Genomic DNA, 17,073 nt, shown 5'->3' on the forward strand with positions numbered 1-17,073 from the left:
TGTTGACTATGAGCTTGTCATATGCAGCCTTTATTGTAGTACATCTACTCTGTACCCACTTTTTTGAGAGTTTTTTTTTTTAAATCATGAATGGATTTTTGTCAAGTACTTCTTCTACATCTGCTATTATGATGAAGGATTTATCCTTCATTTTGTTAATATGGTGTATCACAATTGATTAAATTGCAGATGTTGAACCATCCTTGCCTCCCAAGATAAATCCCACTTGATCATGGTCTGTGATCAATTGTTGAATATAGTTTGCTAATATTTTGCTGTGGATTTTTGCATTGATGCTATGTCTGTCAGAGGTATATTGGCTTGTAATTTTCTTTTCTTATCGTGTCCTTGTTTGGTTTTTGTATAAGGGGAATGCTGGCCTCGTGATATGACTGTGGAAGTGTTCACTCTTGGAAAAATTTAAGGATTGATATTATTTCTTTAAATGTTTGGTAAAATTCACTCATGAAGCCATCTGGTCCTTATTGGGACCATCTTTTACTTATTGGGAGGTTTTTGATTACTGATTCAATTTCCTCTGGGTGTGTTCAGTGTGTGTGTGGTGTGTTCAGATTTTTATTTCTTAATGACTTAGTCTTGGTAGGTTGTATGTTTCTAGGAATTCATCCATTTTCTAGATTGTCCAGTTTGTTGACATGTAATTATTCATAGCCCTTTCAGTACTTTTAAAATATAGCTAGTCATTAAACTGAAGTCTAAATACTGTCACAGTTCATAACCCAGATTTTCATGAATTCAAATAGATAACCCAAAATATCAACACATGATAAAATCCAATTATTTTGAAGAGATATCTGTGAAGTATTTTAAATGTTAATATTTGAATTTTTCTTTTTGTTCTTATAGCCAAAAGTGGGATAGTTTAGAAATGCATGATGCAAAAATTAATGTGAAAATCTTGTTACAGAACCAAAATAATACGACTTGGATCAATAAAAAAGATTGTTATTGAAAATGAGAGATATTTTCTAGAGACTGTAATTTGCTTCTCCATAGGTATAATGGACAGTGGGACCTTGGCCAGGAAGTCCTTGATGACATCATCTATAGAGCTCAACTAGAACTCTTTTCTCAACCACTATTGGTAAGTTACTATATTTACTTTTTGTTAAACCTTCCTGCACCTAAAAAGGGTACTACTGGTATAAAATTCAGTATGTAATGTATGAGGCAGTACTAATCATTGAGGGGGAAAACAGGTTTATTCCATACCAACAGTTGAAAAGGAAACAAAATTATTTTAGATCCTCTTCTTTTACAACATAGCAAAATAAAGTTCAAATAAATTAAAGAATTAAGTGTCTTGAAATCCTTTAAGAAAAGAAAGAAGAGAGGCTATAAATATTTGCTCAAATATCTGGAGAAGAAAAGACTATATTTAAGTGATGGAACACATCACCAAAAAAGGCTGATTTTTTTTTTTTTTTAACTATATAAACATCTAAATTCTAAACCGTCAGTTTTTTGTTTTGTTTTGGAGGGGAGAAGGGGGGTGTTGTTTTATTTTTTGGCCATGCAGTACAGCATGTGGGATCTTAGTTCCTTGACCAGGTAGCAAATCTGTACCCTCTGCTGTGGAAGCACAAAGTCTTAACCACTAGACCTATAGGGAAGTCCGTAAACCATCAGTTTTTTAAAACCGAAATTAATATGAACTAATTATCAACGGGCATGACAAAAAAAGCAAGTTAATATTTAGTTTTATATAAAAATTTCATACTCTTCCACAAAATAACTATATCTCCAAAAGGTAAATGATCAATCAAAAAATAAATTTGAACGCCCAGTAGTAGGATGAGGAAGGCATTTTCTATGTTACCAGTAACAGTATGACATAATGTAATGTATATGTGTTTTGGTAATGTATATGTGTTTTCTTTGAGCTACTATCCCATCTTTACCAACATTTCCCAAGAAACTATTTAAAACTTTTTAAAATGAATTGTGAACACTAGATCAAGGTTTGTTTTAAATGCAAAGGAATCTGAACTCTAAACATTATTTTACAACAGAGACTCATTAAGTTATGTTATTTACTTGATGACATTATATATTTGAAAATTAATATTAAGGGAACATGCTAGATGTGTTAATGGTAAAGTAGTATACAGCTATTTTTTTTTAATCTAGACAGGACAAAGGAAAAATAACAAATATTAATAGTCATCTAGGTGATTCAACTGTGGATAGTTTTTATTTCTTTGCAATTTTCTGTATTTTCTAAACTTTTTCTAGTATTTTTAGAGTTGTATTTTTTTAGTTATGTAATTTTACTTGCAACAATTTAAGAGTATAATTTTTGAGTCATTTTTTCATATCTTTTTTATAGTTTAAGCTAAATATAAATTTATTGAAGTAACTTTTATGTTAATTCTTTCATATTTGAATTTTCTTTTTTCCTCATGTCAGCATCCCTAATTTTACCCTAAAGGTTACTGTGAAAAATAAAAGAGATTGCATAGGGAATTCCCTGACAGTATTAGTTAGGGCTCTGCTCTCTCACTGCCAACGGCATGAGTTCCATCCCTGGTTGGGGAACCAGAATCCCCCACAAGCTGCACAGTGTGACCCAAAACAGAAAACAAGTGGACAAGAAGATAAAAAAGTTACATCTTGATAATAACACCTTGCACTTGCAAGACTCTTTAAATTTATAATTTTATCCGTGTAAGTCTTATAAATTAAGTAGAAGTGGCATTTCCAAGGCAATATAGGTAAAGAGATTCGTAATCTATAGTTCTAGAATAATCCTTGATTGTTATGGGTCTCCAAGGGACCCAATAAATGACACTCCTTTTCTCTATTCAAAAATAGAGCCAGATGATAAATAGATAAAATAGTTGGTAGATAGAAAAACAAGTACCATTTATATTGCTGATTAAGGTTAGATTGAAAGATTTCACTCCCTACCCTTTAGTCTAGATGTTGGAACAGCCCACTGGAGAGGTTTGAGTTGGCAGAGCAGACAGGGGTATCCAGCTTGCTGCATTTCACTTGTCCTGTCCAAGTGGAGAGTGAGGGAGAAAGATGGTCCTCTAGCTCAAGATCTTTGCTAGGTCAGCACTACTCAGTCAGGAATCGTGGAGCAGCCAGTGGCTGTTGCTTTCCAGCCAGATTACCTCACTCTCCTCCACAGACGGCAGAACTTGCTGCTTGTTCCAAACAAAGTGCCAGATGTGTTTCGGGAAGGTGTCTCCTCATGAAAACAAAGCTAATTTTTTTTATTATAAATTAAATTTTGCATGTTATTTTATCATCTGAAGAATCAGAAAGAAACTTACTCCAAATTTTCTTGTATCAGGGTTCAAATGTTAAAAGCTCTTTGGAATGTATTTTCTCCTTGAAAGCCAGCAACTTCAGAGAGTCCATTAGGGTGTGTGACTCATATTTTTAAATGAATTCTCATCTTAGAAGCCTACCTAAATGAATACAGACCAGTGGAAATATAAACATTTCTGACACATTATACTTTTCTATTTTGTAGAACAACTTTTAAATATATATTCAAGATAATATGGAAACATGAAATGTACAGTAAGCATAAATTGTATATTGGATGTAAGTACATATAGACTTATCATTTTAGGTTGCCAATGCCATGAAAAACTCATTACCATTTGATGCTCCTGATTCTTCACAAGAAGGCCAGAAAGTACTTAAAGTCGAAGTCACTCCAACAGTGCCGAGGATTTCTCGGACTGCAATTACAACAGCTTCAATCCGTCGCCATAGATGGAGGAGAGAAGGTGAATATAAAATCCCTATAGCCCACTCATGGATTAAAGTAAATTTATCACTGTTTTTACAGAGTATATTTACACATGATGTTATAGTACTCTATGTAGTTAAAGTAAAATTGTTTAGTTGTTAAAAATAGCACTAGAAATGTGGTTTGTATACCTGAATTCATTTTAATATAAATATGTATATATATTTTATAAAGTAGAAAAATGTTATTTAAACTGTTCTCTGAATGTTAAAACAGAAAATAAGATCAAGTTAATTTTTTTTCTAACTAGTAATAACAATAGAAAAGAAATTTCTTTAAGCCTGTTTCCAAAAAAAGGTACCTGTATGAGCAGTGTGGGAGAAAATTATGTAACTGGCCATACTACTGGTATAATACAAGCCATACATAAAATAACTGATGTTTATCTTTCTTTTCCTTGTCCTGTAAGTGCTGAGTCCAGCAGTACTTCATAGCATATGCTACTTGAACAGTCAAGCTGTCTTGCCTAAGAGATTGTCATTTTAATAATCTCTCTTTTTCTCTCCTATTCATTTGCAAACCTCACATTGTTCATCTGCTGCCTTATGTGTGTGCATGCTGTGCACACACATGTAACTATATAAATAATGTTTGTGTTTATGTCATATCCATATATACATTCTCTTATCTGCCTGGGTCAAAATGCTCAGAAAAGAATAGAGCAGCAAAAAAGCACTAAAATTTTATATGTTGAATCCCAGATGGCTTTGACTTCTCAAACGAGGCTGACCCGAGTATTCCTGGCTCCCCGATCCAACACGGCTCCACTGACCTAGGGATCAAACGTGTGCAAGAGGGGGAGGTGCTGGTGCACAGGACTCCTGAGCACGGCTCGCCGGAGCCCAACTCAGCAGCAGCCACAACAGAGGGTAGGACAGAGATGAGGAGGCAGAAGTCAGTGAGGCAGTTGCTGGAGGAGGATCCTGGCTCTCTGTCCCCAAGCAGAGCATCTTTCCATTCTAGTGTGTGTTTCCACTATCCCAGGGTATATTAGACTCTCCTTGCAAAGCGCACACCCCCCCCCCCCCATTTGCTAGCGCCAGGTCAGGTACAATCTTTAGTTACCATTTGTGCTGGCCTGGAGTCTGCATCCCGGTGTAATTAAAGAGCAGCTTGGCATGGCTACTAACAAGGGAGAGGCCTGTCTCCAAAAGGTCTGCAAATGCTTGGGATTTCTTCATTACTGAGCATGTTTATTCTAACATCAGGAAAGGAAAAAATGCACCCAATGGACCTGAGTCGTCTTATTCAGTATGTATCAATTTCATTTATTTGATAATGTATTATTTGGAAAATAGGTGAGGAGAGTTTTAAAGCTTTAATACATTATCTTTGAGAAATGGGACTGAAATGGAGCTGGCCGATTTGTCTCTAGTCCCAGGGTGGCCAATTAACAAAAGCTTCGTATCTCTTTGACAGAATAAACCAGTATTGATTGGCTTCTTGTAATCTTCAAATTAAGTTCCTGGGTCTGAACTACTGACATCTTTCCTCTATAAATGTGCTCTCCTGGTGCATACTACATTTTTTATCATTTATTGTAAATAATGATTATCTTATATAGCTCCCAAACAGAAGTGAAATGTATTATTTAGAAGCCATAAATCCTAGTAGATCCTTGTTTATACAGTATGGGTATCTCAAATGAGAATTTTTTTTTACCCCTCCACCACCACCACGGCCACGATTGTTATCTATAAAAGAACACTTCTCTCTGATAGGAAAGTATTTATTTACTGTTTAACATGTGATGCCATAGAAATTGGTTTTATGAAAGAGGAAACTGTGGCCTAATAGTTTTTTCATTATTTAATGTATTGCTGCTGTGGAACTTGTACCCTAATTTATGAAATATAGCAAGTAGTTTTAAAATAGGTTACATATTTTTATTTATTCCACTTTAGGAAAATCTCTTGCTCTTTGGTGCATTAAAAATTTGAGCATGCTCAGTAAGAATCTAAATCTACCTTCTGTTCCCTTGCCCATTTGCCCAGAGTGACCTGACTTCATTTAACAGTGTTGCATGTGCATGATCTAGGGACCCAAAGAAGTTGGTACTATGAAGAGAACCGTGTGAAAGACACAGCCTTTCCTTTTCATTTTTTCTGTATCTCTTTATGTTATCCCTGGGAGTCAGTTGTATCTTGTATAAGGCATAAAAATAAGTATATAAATAGATGTCAAATTCAGAGTTGGCCTAAATTGATCAACATCTGTTTCTCCACTTTCTTGATGACTGAATGAGCCACTTGAAGTGTATCTACTGCTATTGTTAGAATATTAGAGTATCCATGCTAAATATAGTACAATATTCACTAACTTTGATGAAATTTTAAGAAGTATGGGATTGGGTAGAATCATTTCTTCCTATTAATCATAAGTCATACACTTTGAAAAAGGAAAAAATAGTAATTCCTTTAAAGTGTCCTTTTAAATGTTAAAACATCCTGTTTTAATATCTCCTATTACTGGTAAAATTTCGGTTTGTGAAGGTGGGATATAGCCGTTTGGAAAAGGAATGAGTCCCATTGGTGTGTTTGAAATTTCTCAAGTTATTTCGCCTTTTAATCTAGTTTAATTGTAGCTTTAAATCAGTATTAGTAAAAGCTAATTTATAAGGAAAAGCAAACATGAATAGGAAAGTTCATTAAAAATCCGTTTGGTTGTCTCATCTTTGGATCATGAATAGTATTATCACCCAAGGAGAAAATTAGAAAGGAAAATGTTATTAGACACAATAGCCTTTTTATTCCTTGAGGTTTTTTAGACAGAAATACGGAAATTATTAAAACTAATTAAAAGTTTTGGTAATTCTGAAGTCTGCTGGGGCTTTTGGAATTGCATCAATAATTGACCTTCTAAAAGAAAAAGAAGGGAATTTCACTGGCACTGCAGTGGTTAGGACTCTGCTCTCTCAGCTGCTGAGGACCCAGGTTCAATCCCTGGTCAGAGAACTAAAATACCACAAGTTATGTGGTGCAACCAAAAGAAAAAAGAAAACATGTTTTCTAATGGTTTTAAACAGTTTTACAGTTAAAGTTGTATTTATTACGTGTTGGAATTGAAGGGAGAATTCATCACCTACCTTCATCCAGATTGTTAAGTAACATTTATAACTTTTAAAGCTGTATTTAAAATTATTACTAAACTGAGGATTATGTTGTGATTAAAGTATATTCAGTGTTCCACTATACTGAAATAGCATTTCTTAGTATATAAAATATCAGTAGGTTCTCTTGCATGGCAGTTTCTACGTTGTCATATCTCTTTTATGGCCATATTGCTTGGGCATCAGATCTGCATGTGGCAAAATTCAAAAGCTAGCACTAAGTCTCTCAGTCTCTTTTCCTAATCATATGTATAGCCAATGACATATTTCTGTTCACTTGTAGTTTTATATTACTGATATTAATTCTGAACCAGCGACTATCTTTTCCTGAGCATTGTGGAGTTCTTCATAGTAATTATAAATAAATTGCTTAGATGTCATATAAATATAATTTAAAGTTTTTGTTTTGATGTACAGTATATACTGTTCTGAGGAAGGGGTTGAGAGAAGTGGTGTCAGCTGCATTTTCATATGGCTTTGCATGATGAATAAAGATTACTAAACTGCTGGATCTAACAAGAAGATGCCTTTTGCTCTAAGGATAGGCTATTTCATTCTTCTTTGGAAGGAAAGAACTAATCCATATGAGAAAATATTTATATTTTTCCAAGTACTATGTTAAATAAAGATTGTGTTTAACTATTTTGTGTATATTTTACTTAGGTAACTTGTATTTCAAAGTGATATTTTTTTGGATTTCTGTCCTAACAGTTTACCTTAGCTAAAATATTGATATCTGTATGTAGATTCAGACTGAACTTTCTTACAATCTGGTAAACATATTTTAAAGGTAGCAAACTTCTGTCAGTTTTTGAAAGAAGCAAATGTTCTATTTTCTAGGAGAGTGTTGATCATACTTTCAGTAAAGAAATCGGGCTTTCTGGAAACCCCAAACTGAATACGTGCTTCTTTTCTTACAAAATCCCAAGATAAGAATTCTTTTGTTAACTGCAGTTTCTGCATGAAACTTAATGGAATACTATAAGTATTTTGTGATCCCCAAATAATATATCTCAATATTTAAAATCTAAAATATGATATAACTATATAACATAAAATTTTTGTATATTATTTATTATTATATTATAAAATCGTAAAAAATTCTTCCTCAGTATCCTTGTTGGTTCTTACCTTTGTTCTCTGATAATCAAATATTTTCACATTAACTGATCAAGAAAATATGGAAACCAGTGAGTAGGCATGTTCATAAGACAAAATATGACTGAAGTTACTAGAAGCAATGTAGAGTTTTTAGAGTTAGAAAATGTACGAGTTCCATGTTAAAGATTTTAAAGCCATTTAGAAGCAATTAGCTGTTAAATATAAAGTTTCACAGTAGTTAAAAGGGGTTTGGGGATGAGTTTTTGACATTATTCTGGGTGACTGAAATTAGAAGGGTCTCATTTCCAAATTCTATTTTATGATAGATTAAGGAAGATAGGAAATTTTTTGTTTTTTTAGATAGATATACTCACCTCAAATTGACAAGGTGTATCATAAAGATTTACGATCACTAAGTATTGTATTTTACCAAAAGTTGTGTATCTATTGATATTAATAGTATGCTAGACTTGTTTGTGAATAGTTTTACATAAGCTAGCCTAATTAAAGCTAAATGAACAGAATGAATAACGTTAGAATTCTGTATAGATTGAGGCTCCTTCCCGTAAATTACTTAGGGAAAGTGTTGGTAGCAAGGGTCATTGCTGACCTATAAGCAAACATTACCTAGGAGAAAAGGTCAGTTGAGTTGTTATTCACGGCTGCTTCTTATTTAATTTAGCTATTGCTGAGTCTGTCTGATTTGTTTTTTAGGTGCTGAGGGTATAAATGGAGGAGAGGAGTCGGTTAACCTGAATGATGCAGATGAAGGATTTTCATCAGGGGCTTCCCTCAGCAGCCAGCCAATTGGGACCAAACCATCCTCCTCTTCTCAGAGGGGAAGCTTAAGGAAAGTAGCAACTGGGCGTTCAGCCAAGGATAAAGAAACAACTTCTGCCATCAAATCCAATGAGAGCCCTCGAGATTCAGTAGTTCGCAGGCAGTATGTACAGCAACCAACTGATCTTAGTGTAGATTCAATTGAGCTGACACCGATGAAGAAACACCTGAGCCTGCCTGCTGGCCAGGTGGTGCCAAAAACTAATAGCATTAATCTAATCCGGACAGCCAGTGCTTCCTCAAGTAAATCATTTGACTATGTAAATGGCAGTCAAGCAAGTACCAGCATTGGGGTTGGCACTGAGGGTGTTACTAATTTAGCAGCTAACAATGCTAATCGCTACTCAACTATCAGTCTACAGGAAGACCGGCTAGGTCAAGCTGGAGAAGGGAAAGAGCTGCTCAGCCCGGGAGCTCCCTTATCCAAGCAGTCTCGATCCCCAAGCTTCAATATGCAGCTGATATCCCAGGTGTAGTCTTGATATCCTCTCTCATCTTTCTGCTTATCTTCTAGACCGAACATTTCATTGTGCTTCAAGGAGACACTTCATCCCACATTGTGAAAACATTGGTCATCATAAACAGATCTGATTTAGTTTAGGTATCTTCATACTGTATTTTGTATGGAAACAGCAATAAGGTTTTCTTTTCTCTCTTTCCTATATCTTCTCTTCACCTGTTCCTTGTAAACGTGTTTGTGAAGCAGTAGAAAATGTTTGCGTTTTCCACACCTTCCTTTCTCCTTGGGTGATGTGCAATCCATCGTAGGCTGATCAGTCCCATTTCAACACTGTGAGACTGAGGTTATGTTAGAGGAAATGGTGTATATGATCCCTATGAATGATACTTTGGCTTTTGTTTAAAAAAAAAAAAAAAACGGGTTTGTTCTCATTATCTGTAGAACTATGAAGATAACTGGATCATATTTTTTCTCTCTTAACCAGGAGTGCCTCAGAGATTCTGCTATGACTTTGGACTTCTCTGAGTTTGTGCAATCATTTTCTTGAGAAGCATGGGGAAAGGTGGTAGACTGCTGCACCTTTTCATTAAAATGAGGGTGGCTCTTTTTTTCCCCCATCTCCTTTATCTCGAGGATACAATGTTCAATTACTGAGGCATTTGAATCAAGTTGTGGCCACCTCTGTTGGAGGACAGGGCTCTAAGTTGATTGTGTAATAGATAATGCACTTTCTCAATGACTCTATAGTCATTATTAACATGTCTTCCCTCCTCCCCACAGGACATAAGGTCATTTCTGTCCTTTGAGTTTGAACAGCTAATAAATCAGAGAATCCAAGGGGCTTGTTCTATTTCCCAGGAATGATTGCCACTTCGGTGCTGGGGTTTTATGGGGGGAGGGGGCAGTTTCTGTTTAGCTTGTGTGGGATTGTTTGTGTGAGGGGAAGTTTTGATTGTTTTTTTTTTTTTCTTTTCCTTTGTGAGCTGATGATGACTGAAGTAGAACAAGTACGTCTTCAGGTAAAGAGAGGGATTTCTCAACCCACTTTCTATGATGTCAGACTATTGGAGAAACCCTTTCAGCTGCTTTCTAGATGTACCTAAATTCAGTCAGATATTTTGGATTAAGAAACCTGAAGTCCTGATAGGTCATATACTCCAAGGAAATACATCAGGGACAGATAATTGGCTGAAAACACTGACGCTTCAATGTGACACATTTTTATAGAACATTTCTACCAGGGAGTACTGACTTGATTTCTCCTATAAGGACCACACTGCCTTTGTGTTTAATGTAATGCAATTTGTGTACCTTCTAATCATATATCTGCAAAAGTTCTCATTTTTATAAATCTTTGAAATCATGCCAGTAAGCTAGATGTTGAATGTATTAAGTAGCATTTGGTAACTGCTAAGAGGCTACGAAAATGCATTATTGGTTTTTTTAGGAATTTTTTTTTTTTTTTAGTTATGATTTGGTTGGATAAGATTTCATTATGACCTCATCTGGGTCCCAGGCTCTAATGCTTGATTGAAATAGAAGAAAATATATTGGTTTTTGAAAATCAGTGTATTATGACTTGAACTGCTATACATTCTTCCACACGATATTCAGAGCGATGAATGCTTTGTACATTTAGACATTCTTATTTTATTATTGTAAAAGAAAAATATACTGAATTTACAGAAAGCAAGTATTCTCCTAATTAACAAAGTTTGAAATATTACCTCTACTGATTAAAATTCCAATAGATTTTGATAAATAAAATAACCAGAAAAATGCTTCTCGTTTTTTTCCACACCTAAAAATCCAGCCCCTTCCTTTTTATTGTAAGAGGTTTTTATTTTTGCGGATTTTGTAAGGTACTTTCTGTTAGAATCTTTATGAAAACAGTGAGATGCTTGTTTGAATTTGGTGGTGTGTAATATTTTTCAGCTCATATGAAAATGGAAAACTGGAACCTGAACTGTTATCTATAACATTGCCAAAGTCTGAAGAAAAGCTAAAAGTTGATAAATAGAGATTTATTGATTTGTGTATATATGTGTATGTGTGTATGTGTGTATATATATGGTGTGTATATGTATATATCACAAAGACATATTTTGGATATCTTTTCTTTTAATTTAACTAAGGGATGTCAGATAAATGAATTAAAAGCAGCCAAATAAATGAGGTGTAAAGATCTATAACAATAAGGAAAGCAAAGTTTCGGGTATGAAAAGAGAAAAGCATTATACTTAGCAGGGGGTGAGATCTTGGCCATGGCTCGAGATCAGTCACTTTATGGTAACACTGCCAGGTTGATTTAAGAGACTGAAGGGTTGTTTTTAATTTAGCAAGTTGTACATTTATTGGCACCTAAATCTAGCATGCTTTTAGTCATAGCACAAAAAACCCCAGATAATACCAAATTACAGCAAAAACTGTGAAAGACATAATAAACTCTCCCTCTGATTTCTTAGAAATTTTATGTTACACTTGAAAAGTTGGTTTTGAAAAACTTTCAACTTAGAAGATTTCATTTATCTCTATGTATATTCATATATATTTTGTACATACACATACCCATTAATGTTTCATGACCCTCTAACATTTGTGTTCCATTCTTTTAAGTGGTATAATTTAGCCCCAAAGAAGAAACATTTCATTTAGTTCAAGTTTTGCATTCGGTGTCTTAGAACAGATTTCCTGTTCAAGATGTAGTTAAAATGGGGTGAGTCAGTCATAAACTATAGTCACATTTTCTAAGAGATTTTTAAATATTCATTTGCATTATTGCATTTAATGTAAAATAATTTTCAGATATACAACTGTTAGAAATATATGCCAGCAATATTCATGCTTTATCCTTTAACAACGTTTTGTTTTTATACTTCCTAACTTCCATTTTAAAAAGTTCTTTGATTTATGGACAAGCTAGTTAGAGAGAAAATACTTGTTTTCTATAATAAAATAATTTGATTGATGTTATCTATGCCAGGTTCAATTAAGAAATACAAACAAATTATCTGCAGGTTTTGGGAATTCTTCTCTATGATGTTAATTTGAAATCATGTTACTAGAACACATATGTTTTAGAACAAATCATGTGTAAAGTGAAAGCTAGCTTAGAAGTAAGATTTTTAAATACAAAAATATTTTGAGAAGCTGCATGGGAGGGTGATGATTGTAATTTGAAATCCTGATCATTACCACTAGTCTTACCTTCCCAATGAGTCTCCTGTGCCTATTTATTATAAAGTCAGATTTTTTTGTGCTAAAGAGACCATAGAGGTAATCTAGGAGTCTCCCAGCACCCACTCCTTCATATCCATCCTCAGGAAACTGAGGCTCAAAAAGGTTGTAATGTGGTCAAAGTCACATAACTTAGAAGCAGAGCCAGAGTCAAACTCCTGTCTCCCATCAAATGCATATTAGCACCCCACTGCCTCCTTTCACTCATCATATGGTGATCGTAGTATGGGACACTCTCCACTTCTGCAGTTTCTTTACAGTTTGGGTCTAGTAGTGGTGAATACAGCACATTAAGAAAAGTATTAAATCCAGAAAAAAATGTAGGGTAATAAACATAGATGGGGAAGGATAGATAATTTTTCTTACTCTAATTTATGCCTTACTGTTTTCTGCCACTTAACAGTTGTATGCTGCCATTTTATAGTTGATTATGTTTCTGGGAATTTATTTAAGTGCAAAAATAAACCCAGTGAAAATGACTTTAATCAGTGTTTCTAGGTATCTTAAGTAATTTTTGAATCGGGCAGCTTTCACAGTCACCTAGGTGGCAGGTTAACTGTATTGCACAACGTAGTATTGCAAAGATAAATTTTATTCCATAATTTCTAGTGTAAAGAGATTGAACCTTGTGCTCAGAGCAGATAGATAACAAGCAATTATTTCCTTCTGTGATTGAAAAAGATTTATAGTGTGAAGCTTATGGTTCTGTAACAGAATGGTGACCCATGTCATTTAAAGTGTACATATGGTACAAAATGTCTTAAATGCGGTAGTCCCAGCTATATAAGCTCAATATTTCCAACCTACATTCTCAAATTCCACTTGGTAGCTTTACTGAAGAACTGCGAATAACTCCTTTTAAGTTGTTTTGTTTGCACTATTTTTGTGAATATTTTAATGAAGTGGGGTGTTTTTCCTACTTGGACGAGTTAGTATGGGTCCATTTTTGAGTACTTTTAATTGTTGACAATCAGTAAGTTTCATTTAATTCTCTGCATGTTCATCTGTAAATAAAAATAATAGTACGTGTCTTTAGTGGGTAGTACACTATTTATACAGACACTAGCAAGGAAGATCTCCATTTCTGATCTTGGAATTACAAAGTAAGTTTTATGGTTTTGTTTTTTTTAAATCAGTATTTCAGTTACATACTTGTTTTTTAGTTTAAAAATGTTTAATAAGTCATGACAGTGGTCAGAAAATCTACAAGAATTTTAGAGCAATTTTTTCTATACTATGGCTATGTAAACAGTCTGAACCTGAGAACTTTTTATCTTTCAAGTTGAATGATTATTGTCATGTTTCAAACCACTAAGTCGGTTGAGACACTTATTTGTAAAAATACTTTAATTTTTAAAAAAGTGCTTTTTAGAAACAAGCTGTTTGAAAATCAGCTAGAAATAATTGATAGCTTAAAGTCTAAGTGTTAGGATATTTGCCAGATTATAAAATGGAATGCAGTATAAAATTGTTAACAGTGCTAAAAAAAAAATCATGAGTCACCAGATTGATAAAACTTTCCATTGCTAAGGTGGTCGTGTTGATAATGTAAGACATAAATTTTAGTATTACCTACACTGTATACCTAATGGGTATATCATATTGGCACTGAACATATATAGGAAATACTATTTGTAGAGTCAACCAATGTGCACTTAAACTATTGGATTTTTGGTGGTGCCAGAAATTTGTGTGGTGATCCCAACCCATTAGAATTAGAGGAGTCATTATCATCCAACCTTTCCCTGCCCGTGTAGGTATATTGCTTCTGAACCTGACCACATAACCACAAAATTTAACTTCGGTCTCTTCAGTATGTTTATAATCTTAGCCATTAATCACATGAGAAATAGAAGAGCGAATAGTTTAGGATAGAAGTTAGCAGATAGCTGGCAATGATGTGAAATAACTGGCAGCATAGTACAGATACGTAAGTTCTATGTTTTGTTTCTGGATTTTGTGAAAATGTTTACAAATTAAGTCATATTCAGATATCTGCTGTTATGCTATTCTGTTTAATACAGATTTTTACACCCAAAATTAGAATTAGGCATAGCTTAAAGTATAAATGAGTCTCTTTTTTTTTTTTTTTCAGAATTGTGTATCTGAAGGTAGGTTTAGTAAAGAAAGTCTTCTATTTTCAAAGAAAATGAACTTAATTGGACAGTCCATCCCCAACTACAAAATTCATATCAATCCGGTTTGCTGTATTTGAGTGTCAAAAGTGTAGTGTTAATGATACCAGAGGAAATTCTTCACATCTTCATAAACTACAAAAGTTACCAAAGAAAATGAATCAACCAAATATAAAATTTGAAGTACCCGTTAAGGAATGTGGCCCCTTTAACATGGAGGATTGATTTCTAGCCCTGGGGGAAATATTCTTTCATGTGGAACAGATATACAGAACCTACAAGATTCCATTGGAGGTTTTCTTACCACGTTTGTAAAATGTCAACATTTATACTTCCAGCAAAAGTACCAGAGTTAAGGGATAAATCCAAATATTATTTCTTATGGCAAATTTCATGTCTCCTTAATTCAAATTAAGGATTTTGTTCATCAGTATTAAATAAAAGGGGGGAGAGAAGAATTCCTATAACCGGTATACTATATAATATTGTGACTTTCTAAAAAAATTGAGGGTAAATTACAGAAATGTGTATTTTTAAGTGAGCAATGTCAATTTAAAGTATGACATTGGCTAAAACTATGTTTACTTAATTTATGTACTCAATTACTCTGGGTATTTTTTTTCTTCGCAGAAAAACATGATTTTTAACTTTAAGAAAAGTTAAAACACTCATTTTTTAAAACAACTCAGCACTAAAGAATTAAACTATTAAATAATGATTTGGGGGGATATGAATTTGTATATTACCTGATGTCCCAAACAGTCTCTATGTATTATTTTTTTTATATCAGATAGAAGTTAAAAAGTAATGAATGTCTTAATCTGTTATCTTAGAACAGATTGACTTTCTAACAATTACGAACGTCGGTTTTTGTGGGTTTTAGTTTTATCATCCAAACTGAATTGAGACATGTGCTAAATGTACTTTGTGTTGTTTTAAAATATTTGTAAGAAGTTTGTTAACTGTTTTACAGTGGTGGCTTTTTGATTCTTATTCTAAAACTTACACTGGCTTTACATTCATTTTAACTGGTTAAGTGAAACGGTTTTCATGGTGCAAAGATAATTTTCCCACTTTGTCATCATAATTTTGACACTCCTGACCTACAATTTCTGAAGAGTTTTTTACTACTGTAACATCATGTATCTGGTCTCTGTCACAGTGGACAAGTATACAGGAAATATTCAGCTTTCACGTTTGCTTCATAAAAGGATACAGGTTGAATAGGTCAGCTCTTCTGTTTTTGTTTCTTAACCATCATCAACCTGTAGCTTGGTGTAAACTTGCCAAGTATTCAGAGAATAGTGCTGGTTAAAATTTAAATATGATAGTCAGGAAGAAAATATGATGTCTATTGACTGATGTCCTTTCAAACTAGGACTAGTGAAAACATTTTTTTCAGAGCTGAAGAAAAAAAAACGCACATTTAAGATCATATTTATTGGTGCATGTAAGCCATTATCTTAACTGTCTTACTGAACTGGTTAATGCTGTTGATTGTTTTTTTTTTTTTTTTTTTTTTTTTTTTTTTTTTTTTTTTTTTTTTTTTTTTTACTTTTATTTGCATTTATTTTCTGCGGCATTTATTCCCGGGCCATAAGTTTTTGTTTCTTCAGTTTCTTCTGGGATATCTTTTTCTTCTGTGCAACCTCCTCTTCTGGTTTAGGAACAATCTGTTCTTTTTCAGTAAGGATCATCTCAATGTGGCAGGGAGAGCTCATGTAGGGGTTGATCCGACCGTGAGCTCTGTAAGTCCTGCGCCGCATCTTGGGGGCTTTGTTCACTTGGATGTGCTCAATGACCAGAGAATCTACATCTAAGCCCTTAAGTTCAGCATTACTCTCTGCATTTTTGAGCATGTGTAGTAAAAATTCAGCACTCTTTTTGGGCCACCGACCCTGCGTCCAGCCCCACTGTTTGGCCTGTGCACACCTACCAACTCCACCATTGTAACGACGGAATGGCACACATTGCTTCTTTAAAGTGACATCCTTCAGATACTTGGTGGCTTTTCGGATATGCATACCCTTTATGGCCTGGGCAGTCTCACGAGTGTTCTTAAAGTGAACACGAAGATTTGAACCTCTTGATTTGCATGATTTTGTGGGGTTTTCTGGGTCGAGTGAATAGCGCACCATTTTTAAGGGTCAGCTCTGGCCGCTTACCGGAAAAAAAGCTGTTGATTGTTGAAATGTGAAATATAGTCACTGTTGACCTTGTAAATATCTGCCAGAGATGAAAAAATATTTTAAGTTATAAATAAAGATGTATAAAATTCATTATCAGTCTGCAATGCAGAAACATATCTAAGATGTTAAATATTGTGTTTCTTGAGAGATGTGTAATTTTTCCCTAGATGTATCTAGTTACATTAAGGATGTAAATTTTCTTTTGTACAGTA

At 34.1% G+C, this 17,073-nt stretch overlaps 2 protein-coding genes across 7 annotated transcripts in view; one reads left to right on the forward strand and one right to left on the reverse strand.

Moving 5' to 3' along the window:
* HYCC2 (hyccin PI4KA lipid kinase complex subunit 2) overlaps positions 1 to 10,466 on the forward strand; it is a 55,310-nt gene extending 44,844 nt beyond the window's left edge. For 5 of the 6 annotated variants that reach the window (XM_065930840.1, XM_065930844.1, XM_065930841.1 and 2 more), the window contains 4 exons: positions 1,018 to 1,105; positions 3,608 to 3,767; positions 4,492 to 4,659; positions 8,715 to 10,466. In XM_065930840.1, coding sequence (XP_065786912.1) covers positions 1,018 to 1,105; positions 3,608 to 3,767; positions 4,492 to 4,659; positions 8,715 to 9,316 — 1,018 coding nt within the window. In that variant the 3' untranslated portion in view covers positions 9,317 to 10,466. The remainder of the gene's footprint in view (positions 1 to 1,017; positions 1,106 to 3,607; positions 3,768 to 4,491; positions 4,660 to 8,714) is intronic. The other variant, XM_065930845.1, reaches the window with a different exon arrangement.
* Positions 10,467 to 16,169: 5,703 nt separating this feature from the next.
* Positions 16,170 to 16,835, reverse strand: LOC136165003 (large ribosomal subunit protein uL22). The gene has a single exon (XM_065930847.1). It carries the CDS (start codon positions 16,808 to 16,810, stop codon positions 16,256 to 16,258), a length of 555 nt encoding a protein of 184 aa, XP_065786919.1. The 5' UTR covers positions 16,811 to 16,835; the 3' UTR covers positions 16,170 to 16,255.
* Positions 16,836 to 17,073: the final 238 nt, after the last annotated feature.

Source organism: Muntiacus reevesi, chromosome 3 (genome assembly GCF_963930625.1).
Source record: "Muntiacus reevesi chromosome 3, mMunRee1.1, whole genome shotgun sequence".
NCBI lineage: Eukaryota > Metazoa > Chordata > Mammalia > Artiodactyla > Cervidae > Muntiacus > Muntiacus reevesi.